The 14024-nt window shown below is 37.4% G+C and overlaps 1 protein-coding gene across 4 annotated transcripts in view; it reads left to right on the forward strand.

Annotated features, from left to right (window-relative positions):
• The first annotated feature begins 2564 nt into the window (after window positions 1-2564).
• The window catches only part of usp32 (ubiquitin specific peptidase 32), an 84435-nt gene continuing 72975 nt past the window's right edge, over window positions 2565-14024 (forward strand). For all 4 annotated transcript variants that reach the window (XM_023351000.1, XM_023351002.1, XM_023351001.1 and 1 more), the window contains exon 1: window positions 2565-2763. In XM_023351000.1, the coding sequence (XP_023206768.1) occupies window positions 2706-2763 (58 nt within the window). In that variant the 5' untranslated portion in view covers window positions 2565-2705. The remainder of the gene's footprint in view (window positions 2764-14024) is intronic.

A 14024-nucleotide genomic window follows, 5' to 3' on the forward strand; every position in this document is an offset into this window, starting at 1 on the left:
CTAGAGAAATTGATGTACACTTTGGAGAAAGAGGTGTGGCAGCTAGTAGAGGCAAGTCGCAATGCTTGTGTGGATGAGAGGAAGATGTGTGGAACAGTGAAGCTGCAAGGGGCAGAAGTCCAGAAGGTGAATGAGTTACTAGGGGTAAAGAAATTTCCCACAGTCATTGAAGGTAGCACTGACAAAACCAGCGTAACGTGTAGTGCAGGATGTGAAATTTCAAGCTAGCGCTACAAGTCTGCAGACTAAATCGGCAGTCTAGGAGGAGAGACTTTAAGTGGTAGATGGAAGCTGAATCATTTAGGAAAAAAACTGTTTCCATGGCAGCAGCTTTCTTCAACAGGTCTCTGTTTCTGTCGGCTGTATTATTTCACATCGGTGCACTTTGTGCCGTTTCCAAGCTCAGGGCCTCCTTTGGGCCCCAAGTAAAATTTGGTTTTGGGGCCCTCTGTTTCTGCTAATAATGTTGACTTGCTGCAGTCAACAGTCAGATCATTACGTCATTCACACACCTGCTATAAACCTATTGCATTTCTGACAGAGTTGTTTATATATATAAATTTATCGGTGTCGATTTTCTTAATTTTGGGTGATTCATGATCGGCCGATAAGGTTTACAATATCAGACTCTGTTCTCTTCTGTTATGCAGTGAGAGGTTTGACTGATAGACCAGCACAGGTCATGTCTGCATGTTTGCCGTTAACAGTAGTCAACTCACTGTTAAAAACTCAGTGACTTTCCTTTCTTGCTACATTTAGCAAAATTTCAGACAAAAAAATTGGTATCCAAAATCAAAATTGGCAGGTCAGGCTTTTTAAAGATCAGTAATCACAATCGGCCAGAAAACTGCAACCCTAATTAAAATGGAATACATACAAACATATTCAGGACATTCTTTGATTAAACTAAATTCTCTTAGGTGTAATTACAATAACTAAAAGTATAGTTTATACCAGGAGTGTTTCTCACCTGAGAATGTGGACCAGTACCGGGCTGATTCTGAGCCTTTAAATGATTTTATTTGGAGAAGTTTCATATAACTTATAAGTTGATGTAAAAATAATGTTTGTTTTAGATACATATGTGCTCAGCAGCAAACAACATATCGCCAACTAAAGCTTAGAGTATCTCATTGACATATTAATGCAGTAGCCATGTGGCCTGATGTAAAAGCATTTTGCTAGACAATATCAAACATTGAATTTAACTATTGTTATTAACCGTTAATCGAACATGCCGTTTTGCAGCCAGAAAAAGTTAAGACTCAGTTTCACACAAATACAAACATTGTAACATAAATGTTTGGATCACATGAACACAATCAATGCTGTGCTCATCATTGTGACATGAAGAGTGGCAGGTTCTTGGATTTGAGATATGGAGTGATTCTTCTAAAAACAACAAAAGTGAGAAAAATCAGAAAGAAACAGAGACTCCTTTGAGAGTTTTAAATTAATAACGATATTTATTATGGTGCAGCAGACCTGCTGTTCTTAACCTTTAAGTAAGGTTTAATTTGTATTAATGCTTGAATATTAATGTTTATTAAATGCCCCCTTTAAACTATTGAACAGGGGTGAATCCAGAAAATTTTGAAAGAGGGCTAAAAGGGGGCCAGTGATGATCTTGGGATGTTACACCAAAAATAATGGTTAAACTACAGTGTAAAATATGAAAATGGTAGAGGTCACCACAATATCCTCAAATAGGTACAAATTTGGGCCATGCATGTAAATTGTCCTATATGTTTCAAAAATGTTCTGCATGAGACACTTCCACATCGACCAGTTTAGCAGACAGAACTCAAAAGTTTTGTGTATGTCTGAATTAATATTTTATTACACTTAAACAAGTCTAATCATTGTCTTGTTCTCTCTGCCACATGTGAAAGAGTTGCTTTGAGTAGCTGTAACAGAGTACAAACCAAATCTAAAGACATTTGTAAAAAACATGAACACTGTCAGGTGTCACAATGAATCATTAGGGACTAAGAAAAAAGCTGTGTCAGCTAGTAAGGTGGTATAAAGCTAATCTTGAAATTGTTGTGTGGCACTTTACGGTGATTATGAACTTTATTATCTCTTAATGCTGAACTGGTTCACCATCCCTGTGCTATACAAATAAACTTGACTGGACTTGGTGAAGAATCTGAAGGATCGGGTGAGAGGGAGGCAGATGACCCGCTGTGGCGACCCCTGAAATAAGCCATGCTTCTATTTTACATGTAGTAAAGGTAAAGGCAGAGGTAATTTTATTTAGCACATTTTCAGCAACAAGGCAGTACAAATTGTGAAGAGAATGTGGCAAATGAGCCAGTAGGTGGAGCTACTCTCACTACTCTTGAGGTTATATATAGCTTGTTCACAGTTATTCGAAAACATTCTCGGAAACAGCTCAGTTATTGTTCATACCGAGTAAAAACGCTGTTTTGTCCAAATGAGAATCAGAAATAAAATTACTTTTTGGTAACTAAAGTCTGTGTCTATCACTTCGTTCCTGTTAACAGGCGTTGATCAACTGACCTGTAGAGTGAGATCATGTGACATAGCATAGAGGCGTCGCTGAAAACATTCACCCGTTCACCACATAGACACATCGCCGGGGACCCGTTTTACAATAAACAGAAAAGGCATCAACAGTTACTGTTTGAGCCGCTCGGGTTGTAAACGTTGCTTTCCTCAGATCGCAATGAAACGAGGGGAGCATGGGGGCTAAAGAGTCGAGGATAGGATTCCTGTCGTATGACGAGGCTGTCAAGAGAGGTAAGCCGAAAAGGCAGGACCCAATTCCACCTTAGCAGAGCTAGCTTAGCTGCCTGCGCTCAGGCTAACAGCTTTAATAGAGAGACACCAGGCCACCCGGTAAAATTAATCGCTTTAAGATGACTGCTTTGATTTACTGTTTTGGAGTGGGACAAAGGTAAATTCGTATCTTTTATTCTAAATGCTTGGTTATGGTATACTATTCGGCTTGAATCAACTATATATATCTTATTAGATTTTTCTCATATGATGTGTTTATCAGTAGCTAAAGCTGTGTTTTCCGCAGTATTTTTGCCCACAAAATACTGTACGTTATGCTACAGTTGAAAGGACTTAAAACAGACCACTTACGAATACATTTCACTTAAATTGTATTTGCTGGACCTTTCTTCATCCTGAATAGATGTATTGTTGTTTCCGATATCGCAGTGGGGTTGGGGTGTCTTTTGCAGCGTGTGTGTTTACATATAAACAAGGTCAAGTTAAATTGGTTGGTTGTTCTACAGTGTTTGGCGTGGCGTTGTTTCCATTAGAAGAAAAGCCTTGTTTGTACAGTAGAAGCTGAACTAAGGTAGAGGGTTGGGTTGACAGCCAGTATGAGTTTCAACAGAGGGACATGTAGCTCTGAAGGGACAAGGTTGGCTCATTAACTTCACCGCTAGATCTAGTCTCTGCCGGGGAACGTTAACCTCTTTACTACCGCTAGCCTCTATGTTTAATGTGAAAGCAGTTAGCTGACATGCTAACGTTTCAAGAGTGGGGGACACTTTCTGACTGTTTTGGCCTCCGTATGTACCATTTGAAGCCTACTGTGGACACATGTGCTAGCCGTGTTAGATATTATACGTTTGATATCGTTTCAGTTTGGGGTTAGGATATGTTGGCGTATTAAACAAGCAAATATTACATTTAGATATTTCTTATATAAAACGGACATAAAAACACTGGAAGTCCATCAGACTGGCTAAATATGTTGTTTGCTAGAGGTTGAATGCGTGGCACCTGAGGTTATTTCTCAAAGTATTCCATTTTACTCTTTCTGCAGCATTGAAATTGCATTGCACATTGGGCTATATATTGTGTATATGAAATATATATTTCCATATTTAATTAGTTCTTTTTGGTGGCACTAGTTGCAGACATAGGTGCACAGAGAAGGGAGAGGGAGAGACATATTACAGAGGTTCTAAAGATGGGGATTGAACCTCAGACGGTCGCAGTAAGGACTAATGCCCTCAATATATGGGGTGCCCACTCTTCCTCTGCACCACATTTGTTTTTCAGTTTAACTTGGACAATACTAGATGACAGATTAGAGAACTTCTTGAGGCAGTTCTTTGTATTGGATTTTGTTTAAGGGAATCAGATTAAAATACAATTATTTTACCTTTACATCACACTTTTCAGGTTCTTTTTCATGAACAGTTTTGAAAACCATAGATCACTTTTTGTTTTTAAATATTATGCAATTTGTCTTGGTCTACGTCAGTATAAAACATGCCAAAATGTCTTGTTTAATGTTAGAACGCTGCTACAGTATGGAGTCTATGCAGGAGTAGCATTGCTGCATTTATGTGTCCAGAACTGTGCCCTATATTTGAGTTTCTACCCTGTACACCCTGAGAGAAAGTATGGGGGAGTTCTGGGATTGATTTTATAGTTTACACCTTCTGTGAGCTGAATTGAGCTGAATTTACCTCCATCTTTCCAATATCCTTGTGTTCTTGTTTAGGGATGCCTTCATCTCAAAGTCATTCCTGCTCTGCATATCACCTACAACTGCACACAGGAAGACTCATGTTGTTCATCAAACACTCACAGGCTGTAGAAGTGTCCAGTCACCCAGCCCAGCCTTATCTGACCAGTCACATGGCAGCATTTCTAATTCGCACAGCAGGCTTGGCTGCAGCAATGGCTGGTTCAGTTATCTCAAAGGTGCACTCTGTAGGCATAGCAGTGGTTGGTTATCAAGAATCCTTTTGAAAATGTTGACTTTCCAAGATTACCTAGACCTAATTGATTCAAGTTGGTTACTTCAGAGACGATTGCTCATTTTGTTGATGGGTTTTCCCGAGAGACCTTTAGGGAAAAAGGTTTTCAGAAGGAGTCAGAATAATGGTCCTTCTTTCTTTGAGTGTTATGGTCTCTTCTTTGTTCATGTAACAGCTAAATCTATGTGTAAATTAGTTTTAAATCACCAATCAGAGTATGGTATTAAATGCCTCCTACTGGAGTGACAGTGTAATTTGTCACTACAGTAGTTCAACACAATGCATGCGCAATGTGTCAGCGGTGAAAGTCCACTTCCTTTTCCCAGAGTATTAGGTAACAGGGTGATAAAACATTCACTCAGAAAGGGAAGAAACTTTCCTATTTGATTAGTAATATGCTAGTCTAACATACGTGACAAAGTTCATTTGAAAAAGAAGTTTAAAGGTCAAGGCTGCACATGTAACTAAGAGAGTACTCAAAGTTCACTGATCTGAGTTGATCACAATGACAGATCTATTGGAATAAGATAGTTGGATTTGTCTGTTGTTAGGGGCAAAGTTGATCCTGCTATTGGCACAAGCTACTGGCTCCAGATTTACTCATAAATACTTATACATATTACCTATCACTATTTTAGATTTGCATTGGTCATGGTAGCAACATTTTAAAGCAGCTCTATTACGTTCGTTCTGATTTGTTCTTTTTCTATGCTTTGGTTCACAATTTTTTTGTTCCAATCGTTGCATGTTGAACAATTTTTCCTCTGATGTTTCCATCACCATCACTGTCACCTGACCAAGCAAATATCACATGACCAATCTCACCCTTCCAAGGGTTTCCCACAATGTACTATAAGTCTGGTGGGCCATCAAGCTTAACCCCACCAGGCTAAGCCTTGTTTATGCTTCCAACTGTTAAATTATGAACAATGGCAACATAATATAGTCAGTATGTAGGGAGACTGAGGTCAGGTTTCTTTTTTTATTCACCAGAATACCGTAACCATTGTCTGCCATTACCAGGATACGCACTATCAACTTCAACAAATAAAGTCACTAGTTTATACTTTTTTAAAAAATATAAAAAAGTTTATATTTTTATTTTAATGTATTTTTCTTATGTTTACCTTTTTTGAAGATTTTACGGTTGGTGTTTAGGTATTGTTAATAATATCTTACAATAACACATAATTACCTAGTTATATTTTAAAATTTTCTGTCAACTTTAAACTAAAAAACACAGTGTGCAGCGGAATTCAATTGAAATTCAAAAATACTTTATTGATCCCAAAGCAAAATTAAATATGTTAACATTAGAATGAGTTCCCTAGTGTCCCTACAACCAGGATTAGCAAGTATTCTGGGGCAAACCCTGAAGCCCTTCCAGTATGGCAGCATGTGTCCTACAGTGAAATTTATGATTGTGTTGGATAACAAATATGGCCACATTTAAAATAGCTCTTTAGAGAAAGAGCAAAAAAAACAAAACAAACAACATACAGAGCTTTACTGAAATGTTTCTTGCAGATGTGTTTAATGTAAAGAAAATGAGAGTTTAGTTTGTGGAACATCAAACTGACCACAGCTTGTCCATATTCAGGCTGCAGTCAAGGAACGCAGCAGGGAGAAGAATGGTTTGAAGGCATATTGGTCCTTTAAGAGAAATGGATAGCTCAATGTTCTGATGGGTTATAGACAAATTCTGTTTAGAGCACCATCTCATAATCAGCATACAGTAAACATCGTATGCTGCCTGTACTGGAGCTAGTTACTAATCTCATTAACAAGACACAAAGCGTTGCATGAGGGTCACTGTTGTACTCCATGTACATATCTGTCAGACTGCCCATCATAACATAATGACCACATGGCTAATTAGCACAGCATTAGGCAATGATTATTGAAACTTATTTCTAAAGAACTGTAGCTATGACGACATGCCCGTTGTTATTTATGCACACTATTGCTTTTAACTAGCATGAATAAAGCGAGAACGACTCAGCAGTATGTGAATGTGAGCGAGACGGCTTCATCAAAGGAAACAGCAGATCCATCCCATCATTTCAGAATGTTAGTTCTACTAGTCAGTAATTTGTTGATTGGGTAATTATGATTTAAGATATTTGACTTAAATATTGTTTCTGCAGCTTGTAAAATAGTTTCTGGAAAGCATAACTGCCTATATAAATTTGTTTATTTTTATTAAAATAACAAAGGATATCTCTGGTATATAGAGGTGCCAAAAGAATTCAGTTGGATAGTTTTTTAAAAATTTATTTTAACAATCATTGTTATAATTTAAAGATTTTTTTAATGTCAAGTCTTCTGAGTAAGTCAGTCTGCTCTGTTTTCACTCTAGTTTATGAATAAATGGTCATAATCTGATATTGTTTAAGGTGTCATGATTAAAGAAATGAAAGAGTGAAGAGGAGCTGACAGGAAGTCGGCATTTACTGACTTGTAGCAGTACCAGGAAGTTACATATCTCCATGTCAAGTAACAACCAGTTAATGGTTAAAGGAACCTGCTCTGAAGCGCCTCATGGAGAAGAAAACCTTCCTTCCTTACAGCAGCAGCTGCTGACTGTAAACATGATATTAGTTGATCTTAAGAAGACAGAATTGTATGCCACTGTTAGATGTGTTTACTCATCTTGTTAGCTTATTGCTATGATCCTGTTTAGGTCATAGGGTTCTGATCTGTTGCAACATAAAGAACATATCCTTGTTCATTTTAACTCTACATGTTTTGGAGTATGCACATGTGAATCTCAGTCATTCTGCTTAAAAACGTCCACCGGTCTGATCAAGGAGAACGGAGCTAATGTGTGTTTGAATCTAGATTGCAGTTTTTCCAGTAACACTTTGACGTAACATTCGATCCTTGGTGGTTGATCACCATACAGTGAGGTACATAATCATGGGTGACGTAGCCTTACTGTTACAATCTGTGAGATATGTCAGTGGGCTTTTATTAGCCTACTTGATAAACCACTGCTTTGCATTTTTACTTTCTGCTCTTTCGGTCGCGGATGTTAATTTGCCTACTGTTGCTGCACATACTTTCAGTAGAGTTTTTGCCAGGGAACTTGGGCAGGCATCTGTGTGGATTGTTTTGATTTGCAAGGCAAATTATTATATCAGGTGGTATATTTTCAAACTGGCTGCTGGAGTCAGAATATTCCAGGTAATGGAACACTGACATGTGATTCTGATGGAATCACATGATTTTCACTGTATAATACTATCTAGAAGGGTGCATGGTTGAAATGACACCATAAATTATATTAAAAAAAATCTTGAGTTATTTTAAGGTGAAATATTTTCATTTTATAGTTATAGTATAAAATGACAGTTATCAGATCAAATGTATCAGATAAATAAACATATTTCTTTTATGTAAGGTGTGTATCACTATATTTCATGCATTTACTCTTAAATTTAGAATGGAACGGTTCAACATATGGCATAAATATTTCTCAGAATGGTGTGACCAAAATTATACGAACAAAAATAAGTATAGTAGAATTCTGAAAAAAAAACTTGAGCCAGTAAGGCCAGGTTGATTTTACTCCAAATATCCAGTCAGCTTGCAGCACATGCAGTTCTGTTTGAGCAGATAGAATATTCCGTTTACCTTGATAAGGCTGTTAACTAGCTTCCCGATCTGTTTGCTCAATCATTTTAGCCAAAGGCTACAGTAAGTCACCACCACATAGATTAAACTGGGCGTGTGATGTCATTACAAGATCATTGCTTTCTATTTATAATCTCTGAAACGTGATACTGAGGCTCCTAAATGTACAGCGAGGCCAACTAAAGGTAAACTGAGGGCTTTTATCGCCCTGAGCTCTCTGTGCAGCCAGGATTTGTAAACTTTGTCATTTTGTCGGTCCATTTGGGAACTTTTAAACTTTCCTCCAGTTTTAAAGCGCTGCCTGGTTGGTGTTCCTGTTGAATAAAATCAAATTCTTGACGATACCTTTATTATCATTACTTTGGGATTATCAGTCGACTTCACGTTGCGTCAGCAGCCACTCTACTGCACATTGTCACCTTAAGAACGCTGGCAAGAAGACATTATTCTAACTATTTAAGCTATTTACATTTAGGCTAATAAAATAATTTACAATTCTCCACCAGCGCAGGTCGCCTCTCTTCACCCGGCGCCAGTCCCGCACAAAGCTTTGCAGTTTCTGCAGTAATTAGAGGTTTGATTTTAATCCGCTGCATTTTAAATTTCTGAAGGCTTAGTTTATCATCAGCCTTGATGATGCAACTACATCTTCATTTTCCCTCTAATTGAAACCAAAAAAGGAAGAAATTATTTTGTTTGTCCTTTGCATGCTAAATATGATTTTTTTTTCATATATATACAATTTTTTATATTTCAGGAAAACCCTATTCTGTTGCTCTTATTACTCACCATTGCTCACATTTCTTATTTAGAGCGATTCACCATATCTCATTGAGAGCTGATGATCTTACTGTGAACAAATTGCTTTAATATTGCTAACTAATGTCCAAAACTTTTGGACTATTTTCTCTCATCATTTATTGGCTCACCTGCATTTAATGCTTATGGGTCGTGAAGACGCAACTCATTCACTGTCAATTTAGTAGAATTAATTTGTAGTATGCTGACAACATTCTAGCTAATGCTAAAGCAGCGAGATCGTTCCGGATAGCCATGGTAACCAGTGACTACTTTCTGTAGTCAAGTTGTGTGTGCATCTGCTGTATTTACAGACAAACAATTCCTCTATAGATAACATCTGTATAGTTACTTGGGCTTCTTACATGTAAACGGTCTGAGAGAAATGTTACAAGTAACTCAACAAGACTACAGCTTCAACAGTTTTACTTCTCTCTTGATAGACAATAAACCCTAGGTTAGTTACAACAAAACTTCAGTGCAAAACAAAAGTCTCTTTACCAATTAAAATAACATGAATTTATATAAATTCATGACATAAAGAGAGAAAAATAGTATCAAAATATCATCCCACAAAGACTTCCTGTGAGTGTTAAAGCTGAACTGCTTTTCTGTCTGCACACAGAGATACACAGCAGTCACCAAACATTTACCTTGAAGGGAAAAGTTTGTCTTTTTTCTACATTAAATACCAAAAGTTTTAGTCCTGAAAGCACAGCACACACCTTTCTATCTCTTCCCTAGAGGGCTATTTAACGAGGTGTGGACAAGCTATGCTCACTTCAAGTTCATCATGTAATAAAACAACAAATATCATCCCAGCACTGGCTAAGAGAGGAGACTTACATGGTGGTGTTTTTATTTGTTTTTAATGCACAAGTGTGTGAATATGATGTTTTCTGTTTCTTATTCAACCTTTTGCAGTTTGGATCAAAGATGTTCTGTAAACCTGGAATCTACAGTAGCATCAGTTATTGCTGGCTTAATGTAACCTAAGGAGCCACATTTGAGTTATTCAAATACTACATGATATCATGTATAATTGAGGTTTGGGAGTATGATAACATAGCTGATTTAGTCAATGTAAACATATTTGTTGTGCAGTTGGTATCTTGATTTAGTGTAACAGGTAGTAGATTAAGACCTGCAGTATCAGTAATACAACCTAAATAAGTAGAGGGAAATGTTTGTAGTTTGTTCTATGGTGACATTTTGACATGTCTGTCCAAGAAATTGCAGTGATGAAGATAGTCAAACATGAGCCAGGAACTAGGGTGTCCCTGTAAACACGTTGCTCAGTGACGTTATGCACACAAGATCCCACCCCCAGCTTCCTGCTGGTGACGATGACTACCGTTAGATTTAGCTGTCAAGTTGTCAACATAATTCGCTAAATCTTACATGTATTTGTAACATAAAAGAAAAAGGTGACACAATGCTTTGCTACTAACACTACGACAATTAGATAACAAGGTCAGGAAATGTTTTAATTAAGAAAAAAAAACAGCAAGGAGAGGGAAGTAGGTCAGTTATGTGTACTTGACTGACAACATTTACATGTAGGTGTGATGTGGAATTGGATGGGTTTTTAGGGTAGTTACAGAAAAGGGCAACCTACACAATGTCACTGACAGATTGTTAATAGAACAGGTGTTTATATGAGCAAATCAGCCACAGTGATCATTTATTAATAATTGTAGAATAAACATCAAACCTAAAAACATGATTCTGCAACGGACTGAATGTTCTGTTCTTTGTGTGCAAAATGTTTGCATGTTTTTTTGAGTTGAATCCTGATACATTAGTGATGTTGTTGTCATTCAGTTGCTATGGCAACGAAGCTACGTGTAGCGTAGAGTCAGAAAAAGAAGGAATACCAGTGATTTTGAGTTTTTCTGCGTTATTTTTAAAAAATTTATAATACATACATTTCCACATTTCATTTTGTTAACAGAATTGTTCCACTATGGCAGCACAGCTATGGATGGCAAGTAAAAGACTCATCTTTTTGCCCTCCAGACTTGTGTGCATACAAAAAATTTCCACATGTAATCAATAACATGCAACATGTCTATAGAAGTTTCTTCCAGGCCAAGTTCAGTTTAAGTACTCACTGATACCGAGTACCGAGTTAACAAGTTAGTACTTATACCTCATACAATAAAAATAAATTAATTTTATTTAGAACAGGATGGCTCTTTTTCTTTTTAAGCTTACAGACCCTCCAACTGTTTTAATAAATCATAAATAGATCATGACATACAGATTGTTTAGTCATCAAGTTACTCATTAAAAGACACATATTTTGTTAGAGCTCAGCAGCTACATGTAGCATGAGCCCCTACTAGTATTGGTATCGGACTCCACTACCTAGAACCATTGTTCTGTTACCAGCTGGAGACGCTCAAGCTCCAATCAAACTACTTAAACTAACAGTTTACAGTATCCTGTGCCAAGATAACAGTTTAATTAGACTAATTCAACTGTTGGTTTAACAAGTCCAGTTGTTAGTACAGTCATAACCAGACTTGGTGTCTAGTTGTGGTTGTTCTAAATGAGGGGTTTTGGGAGGCCAGCTAATGCACAGCAGGAAGCAGAGCCGATCTTAAATATAGGCCATTAGGAGAACATTCTGAAGATCTATAGAATGGAGTGAAAATTAGTGGATTTAATGAAAAGTAAAATGTCTCCTGACGCCCCAGATGAAATGAGCTTTCCAGGAACGGCCCAGCATGTATGTTTCCGTCTGTTGACAGTTCCGTGGGACTTAAAGGTCACACAGCTCAGCTTTTTGCAACGTGTTCTTGATACTTTGATGCCCCTGCAAGTGTCTGCAGCCTCACTGGAAGCAGCCATGCTTGTTTAATAGAAAAACAAAGATGGAGTCCCAGCAGGAGCCTGCGTCCGCTGCTGCTGTGTTGCTGTGATGATTTAGTCAGTGGGTCTGACACACACAACCTGCTGTGAAAGTGTGAATACTTTGAGGAAGGTAAATGGAAACAGGGCACTTGTAGTGATGTTAACTTTGATAGTTGTGTGTCTCTGAGTCAGAACTTCTACTGTGGAGAAATGCAAACTGGAAACTGGACCCATAATTTGCCCTATGTCTAAGGAGCTTCATTTCAACATTGTGTCAGTCAAAGTATTGATGTATCCATGCATTGTGATTAATTTTTCCAATTCATTATCAATTTAGAAAAGTTTGTTAATCGGTTAAATCACCTGTCCTGCCGTGGTGAGCAACACCTCTAGCACTGTCACTATATGAACTCAGTGTCTCATATAAGACAGCTGGATGTGAAGTCTTCTTTGTTTTGAGTTTATTTGTGGTTGGCAAGCGACTATTGTTGTAGCTGTGCCAGGATACCTGAGCTCTATTCAAAAGACTGTGATGATAACCACAGGAACTGAGTGCGTTTTGCATCTGACTGTAAACAAAAGAGAATGATACCCATTAACCTCGACATCACAGATGGACCTGAGTATGTATTAGTGAAGGTTAGCAACAAGAGGTCAGGTCAGAGGTCAGGTAGGCAGTGGTAGACCTGGATTGTGAATACTTTCCAGATGTACTGTAAACTAACCATTAAACTAACCATTACGATAATCTAACCTTGTGAAAACTGTTGTTGATATTTGTGAGACTGCTGGATTTAACCCATAAAACTGCACATTTTCACTGCTGCTCTGATCACTTCGGCATATGCGTCTACAGAGTGATGAAAATTAGCTAATCTTAGCACCACAATGCCTTGCTTCCTGGCGTGGTCTGTGGTTTTTAGTAGAAGTAAGCCTGGTGGAGGTATGATCTTTCACCTTCTGTTTATATAAGAACAACTTCTCTTTTATCTGCGTTATGCTTGAGGAAACTCTGGTCCTTCAGTTTACTCATGTTGTGGACATACATCCTCAGTGACTGCAGATAACTATGGTTATTTGGTGACAGAAATATAAACTTCTGTGTCATTAACATAAATATCATGGGAGGTGTAGTGACTCTTCCAACCAGTTGTTACATGTAGTAATAGATATTAAATTTTAAAAAATGGCCCAAGGATGACCCCTTGAGAAATCCCACATCAGATTTTTATTGCTCAGAATTATTGTTGGTGAAAGAAAATATTGGCCAGAATTCAAATCAGTACACATCAGTACACAAGAAAAGAGACATGTTTCATTCAGACATTTTCCAGTAACCATCACTATCAGTATGCTTCAAACTATGACTATAAAAGGTCGCAGAACAAACCCAGATTATTATTCCTCTATCACCATATTCGACAGTCAATAGCAGTTTGTTCTGAAATGCTGCTTAGGTTTAACTACGGTACTTTAGTTAAACATCCAGAAAACATTGTTGCAGAAGTGTTGTGTCTCATTTGAATGCAGCTGTACTTCGGTTGTCACGACACTAAAAGTTCAAACTTGTTAAATAATGAGTAGCTTTACAATATTATTATCTTATATTGAAAGTTGTGGTGCACATCCAGCCTGTCAATGTGCTGCTGACTGAAATCATGTTTACATGGCTTGAGTTAGCATAGTATTATTCAGCATAAATTAGTGATTGTTCATGCTCAAAAAAAAAGTTTGTTGTAAAAAAAAATCTAGAAGTATTTCTTGTAAATTATTCTAATTGCTTTAAAGTATTCACCAAACATCAAATACTAAAGTACCATACATATGAAGTTATTTTAAGGTAAATCTGTTTGTAATTTTAATAAAAGCACTGGCAAGTCTGTTTCAGGATACTCTGGAAAACTTTGAGCTGCTGGCTTACATAAGACACAAAGGTGTTTTCCTCTTCTGTTGTGCTGAGAAGTGCAGATCTGGTTT

The sequence above is a fragment of the Xiphophorus maculatus genome, chromosome 18 (assembly GCF_002775205.1).
Source record: "Xiphophorus maculatus strain JP 163 A chromosome 18, X_maculatus-5.0-male, whole genome shotgun sequence".
Classification (NCBI taxonomy): domain Eukaryota; kingdom Metazoa; phylum Chordata; class Actinopteri; order Cyprinodontiformes; family Poeciliidae; genus Xiphophorus; species Xiphophorus maculatus.